At 41.0% G+C, this 13,097-nt stretch overlaps 1 protein-coding gene across 1 annotated transcript; it reads right to left on the bottom strand.

Moving 5' to 3' along the window:
• Positions 1-1,900: 1,900 nt before the first annotated feature.
• LOC100193425 (thyroid receptor-interacting protein 13) lies at positions 1,901-7,546 on the bottom strand. Its single transcript, NM_001138547.1, has 14 exons — positions 7,324-7,546; positions 7,150-7,213; positions 6,141-6,247; positions 5,985-6,052; positions 5,522-5,625; positions 5,333-5,437; positions 5,123-5,212; positions 4,972-5,047; positions 4,505-4,574; positions 3,880-3,950; positions 3,701-3,791; positions 2,936-3,063; positions 2,592-2,720; positions 1,901-2,498 (listed from the first exon to the last, which is right to left on the bottom strand). The coding sequence occupies exons 1-14, from the start codon at positions 7,532-7,534 to the stop codon at positions 2,358-2,360; spliced, it is 1,455 nt and encodes a 484-aa protein (NP_001132019.1). The 5' UTR covers positions 7,535-7,546; the 3' UTR covers positions 1,901-2,357.
• Between the last annotated feature and the right edge of the window lie 5,551 nt (positions 7,547-13,097).

Raw genomic sequence — 13,097 nt, 5'->3', positions numbered from 1 at the left:
GCAACTCCAAGTACTTCTCTAATTGGATAAGGCGCCTTATATCGCTTCTATTCATAGCAATACATGCAGATAGACATGTAATAGGAAGAAATAACATAACATCAAAGATGAAAACAAACCACATAATAATATTCTACGCGTCACTACGAAACAGTAGGTTCTAGAACCACTAAATTCAAAGTTAAAATGAGGAAGATATGATTTTTCTAAGTTTTTGGGAATTACTTTTATACTAAGGTCTACTTTGGGAACCCCAATTTTCCAAGGGATTTCTATTTTCCCAAGGGAAATTAGTTTATTTTCCCATGAGAAAATAGAAATCCCTTGGCAAATTGTGATTCCCAAACTAGCCCTAAAAAACAATTTCTATATACATTTTATAATTCTCAAACGCTCTGTGGACCGCGAATATTATACATTTGTAAGTCAGGGGGTCTAGGTGCTAAATTCAGGGACCGAATTTATACTTCTTTCTATATAATCTGGAAAGCGGGTTGTTTTCAAATTCCACATGGTCGTTTTAACAAAAGCGTTCGGCGAAGGGGTACGGGTCCATCAGGGGCGTCCGATCTGAAACCTAGGATCCAGATCCGATCCTCACTCTTTATAAAACAGTATGAATCCCCATCCACTAGATTTCGGATAACTGGCCTGAGATACGGCCACGTCAACATCTATCTTGATCCATCGGATCTCAAATCTATGCACTTGATTTAAATAGCCGAAACGTTATTCTACTTTTAAACGACGTTGTTCGACCCATGATCAGTGGCTCGGATCGAACCCACCGAAGCGATACGCTACTTCTAATCCTATCCGTCCACTCAGCGATCGACGATCCGGCGTGAACCCGGCCTCCCTCCTACAACTCCGGTCGACAGCGCTCTCCTACACGGCGGTGGCCATGACCGGAGTCCCGGTTATCGTCATATCATGCTCTAACCTCAAGTTTAAAAGGCTCTACGCGAGGCGGGGATGACAAGTCTTCGGGGAGGGTTCTCACTAGCAGTGGAGCGTTGTCGGAGCTGGTCCACGATGCGATGCGGCTTCGCAACTCTGTTGAGGAATTCACCGCGCACTAGGGTGTTCCTCCGCCCGTGAAGACACCGAGCACGATCTAGAAGACGTGGTGCCATTGTCGGACCCGACAATAAGTCCCTGACAATGGCTGCACACATATGAGTCCTCGACAATGAGTCCTCTATTGTGAGATTGGGGCGGCAGGTTAGCTGGGTCGGGAAGCGACCCATGTGGGTGAGGAAAAAGAAATGGAACTAGGCCAGATGCGGGGGCTTGACTCAGGCTAGCAGGTATGTCTCTTTTCCTTTTCTTATTTCTATTTTTGATTTTGTTTTCAATTCTATTTTCAAATTAATTTCAGATTCAAATAAGATACCAATTCAAAACTAGAATAGGTGCAAATCATCATTTTAGGGATGTAGTTAATTATATAGTTCATTAGAGATTCAGCATTCACTACTTATTTAGTTTGGAACATATAAGGCATGTTTGGTTTGTTGTCTAACTTGTCACACTTTGCCTAACTTTTCTGTCTAAGGTTAGTTCCTCAGTTTGAACGACTAACCTTAGGCAAAGTGTGGCACAGTTAGCCACGGACCCAACAGACCCATGTCTTTTATCAAGAGTTGCTTTATATTCAAATATTTTCAAAGAGTATTTCCGATGTAAATTAAATGTACAGTCAAAATCTCCAACATGATGCATAAATTTGAACTTTTATATCATATTTATTTAATAGGGAACATGCTCCACAAATAAAATATAGACTTAAAATGAATTCTAGTTTTATTTCTCCAAGAACTAGCTAACACTCTAAACCATGTTTTAAGGGTTTACAAAATTGTTTGACTTGTTAAAGGGCGAGAGGGAGAATCTGACTGACAAGGAACAACAGCGAGGCATCCCTGACGGTACGTATTATCATACCATGCAAAGATTACAGAGATCAAATGTGCTGAAGCCACAATCAGATATGCACCGATTGCATCTTTCTAAACTTGTTAAGAACCTGATCAATCAATCACAAGCCAATGATATCATCCAACGGATCTATCTTCAAACAGATTTGTGACTAGGCTTACTATTAACCGTGTGACAACCCTAAGGAACGCCATGTATATACATACCGATCAATCAATGGAATTAAGCCAATTCATTCATTCTTTGTTCTCGTCTCTCTACATTTAAACACTAACCTAACTCTAGCGATCGGATGGACTTACTTACGGTTTTAACGACCCGGCAATTGATCACATCAGGGGACTCCAGGACATGGTGTTTGGAATGAACTGTTAGCCTTTTGCTCTTCCAAAAGACGCCAAGGTTTCAAGGTTGAACTAACCACGTGACTCCAAGACTTCTCTCCGTGCAGTCTGTATCAATGTATGCAAGAAAGTAGAAGCATCGCAGCATGACGGATTGGTAACAGAGGCATGTGCCAGGAAAGGGAGTTTCCTCAATGACCGGCCACTAAGTCCCTGCAAAGAGAGATGAACCACCACCATTTAACCAGAGAGGTGGAGAAGCCTTGGTTACAAAAAAACAGCACGCGAGTCAGCTTCATTATTTACCTCACACAGTTTTGAGGCTTCATAGAGTAGATTGGATAGATGAAGCGCACCATGGGGTTCTGCAGCCTCAGGACAGTGTTTCTTCTCATTCAGGGTCGAATAGTTCAGAATACATGGCACACTACTACCCTACAATTGGAGAATTTTAAGGTTACCAGTAGACAGTAGTTGCAATAAATAAAATTGAAAAGCAAAGTGCTACCACTGAGATCGATAAAAAAAAATGCTCATAGTGCTGCATGATCAAAGCAACCATCGTGAGCTCTGGTAGGTTGATACAGTGACAGTAATACTGTATGAAAAAGTTGGCACGTTGAGCACGAAGCTGGCAATGCAGGACATACCTGAGGATATGTAAGAATACCAACTCTTAAGAGTTCCTGTATGCATGACCTCAAGATCTCGTATCGTGCTTGAAGCGTAGGGGGTCCGACATATGCCTTAATGTCTGCCCTGTCAACAAATGCAATATCTGCCAGTAGACTGTAAGCATTAGGTAATTACAGAAGTCCTTATACAGAGTATTCTCAGAAACAAACTGAGAGATCAAATTACAAGGAAAGCATCTGAGTGTAGTCGATCCAAGAGAAAGAAATTCTACAGAGCACACATTATTTGTATTTTGATGGCAAGAATATATTTATAAGTTAGCTATTATATTATTTCATTCAGCAAAAGGGCCTCTAGCTGACTTGGTTAGGCAGCAATGGCACTTCTCATGTCTGTCTCACGCCACAGGTCTAAGACTCAGCCTCAGTCGTTCACTCGTTCTCACATGGACTACGGTGCTGCTGCATATGGGTGAGGTAGGGGTTCAGGAGTTTTCTTGACCTATGTGAGGTCTTCTTCTTAATACAATACCCAAGGATTGTCTTACCCCCCGCAGGTCGAGTTTTTTATATTATTTCAATCATAAAATATAGAAAAATCGCTCCATGGAAATTGATACTTCATCAACCCTAAAAGAATATTATAATGTTTAGTGGTGTGACTGCAGAATGGCTTCCTCATAAAAAAGGGATTCACTCAACCAAATAATAATGTGTAACTGTCAAGATGATTATTCATAGCCCTGTGGTTAAAGAGTCAAATGACAGGAAACTTAATACCTATTGCTGTAGTAATATTCGATGTTGTCAAAATGATAACATTTGGCCAAGACTTCAGTTTGTCCATTTGTGTTAGCAGTGCATTCACAACCTGAAATTGCACAGGAGAATAATATAGTGTAAACATTAGCAAAGAAATAATACATAGCCAGGAAAAAAAAGTAGGACAAAAACTTTACTCTAATGGAGTCTGAAGGTTCAGAGCCAGATATGGCAGCTTGTCTGGCAGCAGCAAGGCTTTCAACTTCATCTACAATATATATGCATATATCATATATAAGATTGAGGTTTCAAATATATAGCGTGCGGCAAATCAAGTACTCCCTCCATCCCAGAAAGAATACAATTCTAGCATAGTGTCATATTTTAGCATGGTAAGTTTGACCAGTTATAGATAAAAACATCAATATTTATGATATCAAATAAATATCATTAGATTAATTATAAAATATATTTTTATAATAAATTGATTTAGAGCCACAAACGGGAATATTATTCACTAGAAACTTGGTTAAACATGAGCCACTTTAACCAGCACGCAACCCATAGTTGCATTCTTTTTGGGACGGAGTGAGTACTCTATTTTCTCAATACTTAGGTTCTAAGACTACTGCTTGTGTTATGTGTTTGCTTGCTTCAACTAGGGGACAATGCTGAGGTTAAGTGAAACTGTCCTGGATTTAGGGTCCATGTGCCTATGCACATACAAGATGTGATCAGGGGGTGGACTCATATCTAATTGGGACAAAGGTATCAAACAAAGCAAACTCATTCAGGGTCACCTGTCACGACTCAAGAACATACCTATTAATACAAATACTAGGTTGCTTTCTTCCTCCACCATCTCCTGGATCTTCTGGAAAAGTTTGGCAACCTAAAGAACGATGGATAGAATGTGCATTGTCAGGTGTAACTATGGATGAATATGTAGATCCAATTCAATAAAAAAACTACAGAATGGACCATAATAAGACAATATTTCCATTAATACAATTCAGCTTTGTTGGCGAAAAAAGGAGAAAAGATAGGTTTGGCGTTCCATTACGATATCATCGAAAAAGAAAATGAGTTAATATCCTGTAGAAATACTGTTTCTCTTATTTTTACATTCCACCATACACAAAAGGTAAAAGTGTTTCAGGAACTGTTAAATTAGGGAGCTCATGCAAAAGGTGCAACCGTAGAAAAAGAAAAGCCCAATTAGACACTAAATAGCTAAAGTGATCTGACCATATGAACATATGATAAAAGCTTAGCACAAAAAGGCGTACCAGTTTTCCACTTTCAGAAAACCACTTGCTGAACAATGAATGAGCATTGACTTCAATCAATTGACACATAGAATACCTAGTATATACAAGTGTCAGTGAAGACTGAAGAATAACACATCTGGTAAAGAAACATATCTCATTCAGCATCGACCTTGATTTGAACCGAATAGAAAGTTTCTGTGCTAGTGCTTTACACAAGGAAGTCTTTCCTGTTCCAGGTGGACCATGCAAAAGTACAATCCTGTAATTTGTAAAAACTAAAAGCATGAAACTCTACAGAGTACACAATCGTTTACTTTGTATTTTTTTTGTAAAATAAATAGTGACTGCAAATGTGTACAACAGTGTTATAGATGCTTACCGGTTCCATGAAACCAGACATGTGTCCACACCTCTTTCAGTAAAAAGCAAAGCACTGGCAGCATATCTCAGCAACCTCTGCTTGAGACCAACTTCATATAGTAAACTGCAAACAGTTGTGAGATCAACCACAGAACAAAAATGGAGATTGACTGAAGTGGTTAATAATAAACAGTTTTTAGTAATTTACCTTTCCCACAGACCATCAAATTCTTTGGCAGGTAAGGCCCACTCATTAAAGCTAGAGAGTGTATCATCCTCGCTTGGTTCCTCACCTGGACCATCTTCACTCAGCTACAGCATAACCAAATAAGCTCGAGGTGAATAAACTGGACAGCAGCTAATATATTGAATGGATAAAAAATATGGAATGATATTTGTTTTGGAACGAAACCAATCCTCAGGATCAATATTAGGATGTAAAATGTCCCCAGAGCAAACAACTGTAACTTGAACACAAAACAATGCCTAAAATTCAGCAGTGATGGAAGTATATCCAGATAAAACAGCTACAGCATTTTACTGAGTGAAGAAGCAAGATAATCAACATGGTCACATGGAATCATGTTGACACAAACAAAATGGCCTCATTTTTTTTTTGATAGAGCTGGAAGTGATTAGGCAGGAAATGTAAAACATTAAGAATCTCATACCTGGAACACATGCACGACAGGCTTGACTTGCCAAAATAAGAGAACTTTGTGATTCTCAACCCACTCATCTGCATAAATTTTAGCACCCAAGATAAGGATGTTATGAGCAACATAGCACAAGTAATCATAATTCCCAGCCTAAGTGAATGACCATACCAGTATCACTTATTCGTATCCTTTTGACATTTTCAAGAAGAAAAGAATTATCGGCAGGAATTGGCACAGGCCCATCAACATAGCTTAAGCTTCGAGCTTCGAGCATCCTGATTAAGCAAGAGAGTACAAAACTGTAAACATGAGCAACAGTAAATTTTAATATCTGATGAGAGAAGATGGCAGTTAGTGTGAAAAACTTTAATAAAGCACTTAAGCTAGTATTAGAATGAAGAAAGTTTCTTCAGGAAACTATGAGTCCATGGCTTTACACCTCCAGTTCACATGTTGATAAGAGATGAGCTTTTGGCACAATTTTCTGAGTACCACTACCAACCGCAGGATTTAGAGAACACTTGATTTCTTCGTGATTTACGTTTTATAAGCATTTCAAAACCCATAATCTCCACCTAACCACTAATAAATCACGGGACTTAGAAATTATATTGCGTTTTTATTTACAAATTTGCTCCAACTCCGTGGTCTGGGCTCTGATCACTAATGACAATGGCAGGAGTGTGGATTACTGACATACTAGTATGGACTCTGGGATCTGCTTCAGTGGCAAACTGGTGCCTGTAATCTGCACTGCCCTCTGCAGCTGAACTGGTGATGGTGACCCGTACCTTGAAATTTGTTGGTACCATATTACAAACTCTCTGATTGACATGTCTACTGCCCATTAGCTATTTGTCAGGTGATTTGACTGCTTATCATTTAGGTGCACACTGGGCACCTGTGCCAAACACTTGAAAACTCAGTCCTGATTTGCCGCGTTGTTTCAGCTTTGCATTGCGCCACTTCCTCCAGAAATACAAGTTACTTATCAGACATTCTAAGCTTGGTCAGTGCAAAATAAGGCCGTCAACGGTTAATTCCACATTTTCAAAACCCCCACCATCCTAAAACTAACCCACGGCTCACGGGAACTGTTCATGCCACTCACCGAACCGCAAAACAACGATACGAGTATTTTTTTTGTGAACAAAGTCTAGCTAGATCAAGCACAAACCTCTCGACCGCCACCTGGACGTCCTCGTGGCGAGCTACGCTCGTGGCGTGCAACAGTACCTCAACTGCAGCAGGCACAAAATGAAAAAGGGGAAACACATGAAATGAGCGTGTCAGCAGCACTCAAATTCGAAATTGCTAGAATGATGCCCAACGAGACCGTGGCAGAGCCCACCTGACACGAGGACCTTATCGTCGGCCGGGGAAGGAGCAACCACGGCCGCAGCCGCAGCTGTCTGCTGCATCGGCTGCGAGGAGGAGACCGCGGCGACAGGGGGCAGCATCTGCGCGGCGGCAGGTTCCAGCAGCGGGGAAGCGGCGGCGGTAGACGCTGCGTCCGGAGGGGGTGGGGGCGCAGAGAAGGAGATCTCCATAGGGGCGCTCATGGTTTTGCGGAGCGAGATTTTTCTAGGGTTTGCGGAATTGGTGCGGAGAAGATGATTTTGAGAGTTTCCCGCCCTTGAGAAGGCGTGAAGCGAGGTGGGCTTGCGTGTGAAGCAGGGGTTGGATCGGAGGCTTAGGACGTTACTATTGGGCTGATTTTAATACCGGCCCAAAAATCCTCCCGTCTAGCCTGGCCCAAGCACATTCGGTGGCAACAACTGGCTTAGGGCATATCCACTACAACAGCTCTTAAGACTGTCTCCAGCAACGTCCTCTATATTTATCCTCTATATCCGTCCTTTACAGTCTCCTCTAAAAGATTCTATCCTCTATATCTCCTTCCTCTCCAACAACGTCCTCTAAATCACGTCCTCTATACTAAAATATCTATATTAGAAACATTTTTTATTTTTATTTTTTGTACATACGTATTTGTCATACTCTCAAATGTATTATACATATTTTAGTTTTGCTAAACCAGTTATTTAAAGTATTCAAATGGATAGAGGACCGTTTAGAGAAACTCTATACATAGAGAATCCAGCAGCGTCCTCTAAATTTAGAGGACCATTTAGAGGACGCTGCTGGAGGGCGTAGAGGACCATTTGGTCCTCTATATTTAGGGTACAGAACCCTTTAGGGTTCCTTGCTGGAGCTAGCCTAATATTTACTAGTGTATCGCGCGCGCCTATGCGCGCGTGGTAAACAGTGATTTAGATCTTGGAATATCTGTAAAATATTAGCCAATTTGATATTGCGGCGTGTTCTGAATTAAGTTGGAACGATATCGCTTACTTAGCTTCCTTTTTCTGTTTGGGCTAACATGCTCCATTTGGAACTTGACCTCATAACATCGTGTAAACAGGTTTGATAGTGCCATAAGCAGACTGAGTTATGAACCTGCATTTTATAAGTTTATAGATGAGTTGTATGTTGCAGCATATCTAGATATATGTGCAAGGTAGTGTCGCTACACTTGGTAGATCAGATATAGGATAATACACACACATGTAGATAAACGCAAGAACATGTAAAACACAAATTAAGGGGGAAAGGAAGTTCTGGGGGAAATAAAAAAAATTAAGGTGAACATAACATGCAGCCGACTACTGCATTTTACTTGTCTAGAAAATAGGATAATGTAAGAAATAATCACCTCACTCGTGTAGTCCTTAAGGAGCAAGGTTACCACTTAGTGTCATTCCAAAACGAAGCTGCCACTAAGAATTCAAAACACAAATGAATCCTTTATGTATCGTTTATACAATAAATTCACAATGTAGGTTAGATCTGATGCTTTGAGAAAGTGTACAGATTGATTCTTCCAAAGCTCACCTTTGTCTGTGTCAATGACTTGTTTGCATGTTTCTTTTCTGGTGCTTTGTCCGCAAATTCTGATCTAAGGAAATCTTATAAAAGAAGGGAGAAGGGAAAATGGGGAAAAGAAAAATAAGAGAAGAGAACCTGGCCTATGACCGAATTGGAAAAAACAAAAGCGGAAGAACATGACTTGGCCAAAAAAAATAGAACATAAACCAAGAAGATCAGATATCTGGAGGCTACAACCACGAGAGTTGTTGTGCTGCCTAAAGGGAATGCAGAGAGTCTGAGGAATAAGAAAAGAGTACACTTTAACAAATCTGAATAGTGCGAGGTAACTTCGAGTAAGACGAATTAGCCGTATAAATTATTCATACTTCCATCTATTTAAGTACATATTGGCCTGCTCAACATTCAGTAATAAAGGAATCAAGGAATCGAAGAGAACCAACTAATTAAACAGCAGGTAATGTTGTTCCTCTTCACAATGGCAGATCAACTCGTTCATACAACCAAATCATACATTTAGTGATTCTGAAACAAAGACCCGACTATCACCTAACTCACGTCACCGGAATCAACCTTTATGACACCATGAAAGTACAGATCAAGAATGGGAAATGAAAGATTTCAGAAGATGCAGTACCTTTCACTAAAGCGAGGCTTCTTCGAGGCAGCTACGATTGCTTTAGCTTTACGCCGACGATGCCGACCAACAAATCCGCCAAGCTCCGAGAGTGATACGTCCGTAGACAAGCTACATCGTCTGAGCCTTCTCCATCTTCACTGACCTTCAGATCCGGTCGGAGGTGTCTCCAGGAAAGCGCCTGCTGCGGTCTCCTCCACCGCCAGCGACCCACCAGCGGAACCCTAGATCCACAGCGACACTGGATCTAGCGACGGCTACCAGCTCCGACACCGATGCCCTCGGCACTTTCGTTGTTGCGGCCACGCACAGGGACTTCACTGCCAAGGAAGAGGGGTGAGCCGGAAGGAGCGAGAAGAGGTGGCCAGCGTCTGCTAGAAGTCTCCAGAGGCGGAGGAAGCGAGGGAGTGAGAGTCGTATTTCGCATGTTACCGAGACCGTGATGAACATAGGCCATTGATTCACGATCGAGCGGCTTCAAGAATTTGAAGCGACGTGGATAGCGCCTTTATCGTCGTTTTGAACCGGCTTGTATAGAATTCTCTCAATATTACTGCAGTACACTCTTCTCAAAAGTCTAAATGCCTAAAAAACATATCTTACTCCAACAAATTCTTATTTTATCCCAAAATTAGTTCACCTAGGCCTTCCTCCATCTCTACTCCTAGCCCAACGCTCCCGTCCTTTTTAACATAACCAGCCACTCGCAGCTCTCTCGCACAGGGTCGCCACCGCTTGCGCAGACTTGCAGTTGCAGCTATCATGGTCTGCACATCTGAAGGCGACATAGGTAGTATACCGATATATATATAAGGAGAGAGCACGCAAGCAGAGAAAGAAGCTCAGCCGAAGCAGCTCCAAACCAAGAGGCACCCGTAACAGACGTCAATCCGAGAAGGACAAGAGAATGTGAGTGTATTCCTAGCCCTGGGCCCACCAAAGCGACACAACACTACCACCAAGTATGTAGCATATGTCGATTGTTGTCACGCTACGGGCCTTGGTTGTCCAATATCTCAGAGCTGGACTCCTCATCGCCAAGATAACCTAAGTGTGGCAGGCGCCACCATGTCCTCCTCGATGCCACGCACGAAGAAAGGTCAGGAGCATGACCGACTCACCCCATACCCGCATTGACGAACGTCGGTCGGCTCGTGGTTGTGACCGTTGGCAGGTGCAATAGGTTGGGGAGAAAGAACAGGGCGAAGCCCGGGAAGACGGACGGGACGTCTGACGACGGCGAAAACGATGGTACGCGCATGATGTGAAACATCCTCCTGGACGTGCAATAGTCACTGCGCGAGTCGGTGTCGGGGCTGGTGTCGAACGAATACGGGAAGGATGTGCATGCTCCTACACCCTCTGCTGAGAATGGGGTGACGCGGAGGTGGAGGCATGAGGTGAAAGAGAAAATAAGTAGAATGACGAACGAGGTGGTGGCAATTGATGCGAGGACCATCATTATCGTGCAGAGGTATAGATGATCAAATGTACCGTGTGTGGCGAGCCGACCCGAGGCACGACCCATTTAATAATGCTCGGGCCAACCCGGCACGAGCGTCGTCTGGTGCTTGGGACGTAGCCTCGGTCCATAGTGCTAGCCTGGCCCGACACGATTATTTTTTTATTTTAAAAAAAATCATATATACATATGTATAATTTATATTCAATACTAGGTGTATGCTCGTGCGTTGCTACGAAGTCAACATATAATGATAAAATATATTAAGATGCAGAAACATTAATTATCATTATACCTTCTTGTTAGTATCTTTTAAAGGTTGAGAAGATTTACATACATTAAAAGATATATAGGTATGTGCCTGTGCTTTGCTATACAAATTAAAAACCATCCGATACTAAGTCTGTATGACTGTATTGATACAACTTTGTTGCTTTCTCTGCATTTTCAGTTTATGAAAATATTGGATGGTTTTAGCCATTTGGTCTACATACGAAATATACTCCTACTGTCCTACGTTCAGTTTCATGTGTGGTACCGAGGTAAGGACAATGCTTAAACAAAATAAGAGAAGCAGTTAAAATGATGATTATTCCTATAGTTTACATTTTGTCCTTTTATTAATATATACAGTTTGTCGTACACAATTTAGTTCCAGAAATGTAAGAAATAAAATATCTAAAAGAAAGCCCAAACACAGTGAATTCAGAGTACCCGCACACAAATTTTATTCAATATAATATTAGTGCAAAATTATTACATCAAAACGAACAACACATATCATCAAACTCAATATCTCACAAAGTGTTTGGCAACAATCAATACATAACTAAACTGAAACAAATAAAATTACACATATATATATATATAAGATAGCAATGAATGATGCTTCTAATAAGGATTTAAATTTTATAACAAAACATAAGAGTAGTTTTGATAACTGACTGGGATGTTTTACCTCCTCTAGAGTTAATATCCTGAAACAAAACATAATGGTGTTAGGTTACAGTTTGCGGTCAACAATATGGTTGATATAACCAAGAGATCATGTATGTATAGTGCATGCATGAGGATCCTGTATAACCAAGAGATCATTAAGGAGTGAGTTTGAGGTCTGCAGATTTCACAATTCCACAATCAACAGTAAAAAATCCATGAGATTGGAAATAACTTTCTCATCCATACTTACTACTTATCAGTGATAGTAGTAGAACTGTATTCATGAAAAAAAAGTATGCTAAGCCAAGTACATATGGAGAATATAAATCACATCTCAAAAACAAGAAGGTGCAGGCATGCACATCCTCTCAGCCTCTATTCGAACCATTCGCCCAAGCACTCGCGTGTGGAACCCAAAGGCGCGCTTCTACCGCACAACCTGCAATTTCTTGTACTGTTGCTTCTCCTTTCTACTCTACTACTATATCCTTCACTCCCTCCCTCTGCATTTCTCTCTTGCTACTACTCGTAAATGAATGCAAAGGAGATCCATGGACATGCTACTCGTGAAGAATGTGCATTTATGCAAACAAATATATTTGAAATTGATATTGTCGTTTGTATACAAATGTTTTATGCCTAAAATTTTGCAATACATCTCTGAAAAAAATTATTGCTCCAATTAATTCTAAACAAATTAAACATGGATTTACAAAGAAAATGTAGAAAGGTAAGCCAAAAATACTTGCAAGAAAAAGCAGACTATTGGATTGAAAAGAATTCAATTACAAGGACAAAGAATGAATGAAGAGGGCACCAACACAATACCTAAATGTTCCAAAATAGTTAGATATGAAGGGATCAAGGAATTCAAATCAAGCTAAGAAATCAACTATAGTGTGAAATGCATATTCGGTTGCATGCTACTTTTTCGGAAAGGTAACATTACCATGATAGCTCAAAGTAGGCTCCCTAAAAGGCTTATTCGGAAAGGGAACATTACCATGATAGCTCAAAGTTGAAATGACTGTGTAACACTGCCAATGCTCACGCTCAAATGAGGTAAACCACGGGGGAAATTATCTACCTTTGACATGATGGTACCTTGGTATACACCACCAATCCACAAGTTCTGTTCACTCAACCAATCGCAGCTCAACAACCCTCCGACTTATCATCCTTGAGCACTTGGAACTAC

This window comes from Zea mays, chromosome 10, assembly GCF_902167145.1.
Source record: "Zea mays cultivar B73 chromosome 10, Zm-B73-REFERENCE-NAM-5.0, whole genome shotgun sequence".
NCBI lineage: Eukaryota > Viridiplantae > Streptophyta > Magnoliopsida > Poales > Poaceae > Zea > Zea mays.
Note: the sequence above shows the minus strand (reverse complement) of the source record. Positions and strands in the feature narration are given on the sequence as shown.

Excerpts from the sequence above, each read along its gene's own strand:
- LOC100193425 (NM_001138547.1), bottom strand. The coding sequence starts at position 7,534 with ATGAGCGCCCCTATGGAGATCTCCTTCTCTGCGCCCCCACCCCCTCCG. Across the intron at positions 4,575-4,971 it reads TTTCTGAAAGTGGAAAACTG|GTTGCCAAACTTTTCCAGAA; the intron begins GTACGCCTTTTT and ends ATCGTTCTTTAG. Across the intron at positions 2,499-2,591 it reads AAGCCTCAAAACTGTGTGAG|GGACTTAGTGGCCGGTCATT; the intron begins GTAAATAATGAA and ends CTCTCTTTGCAG.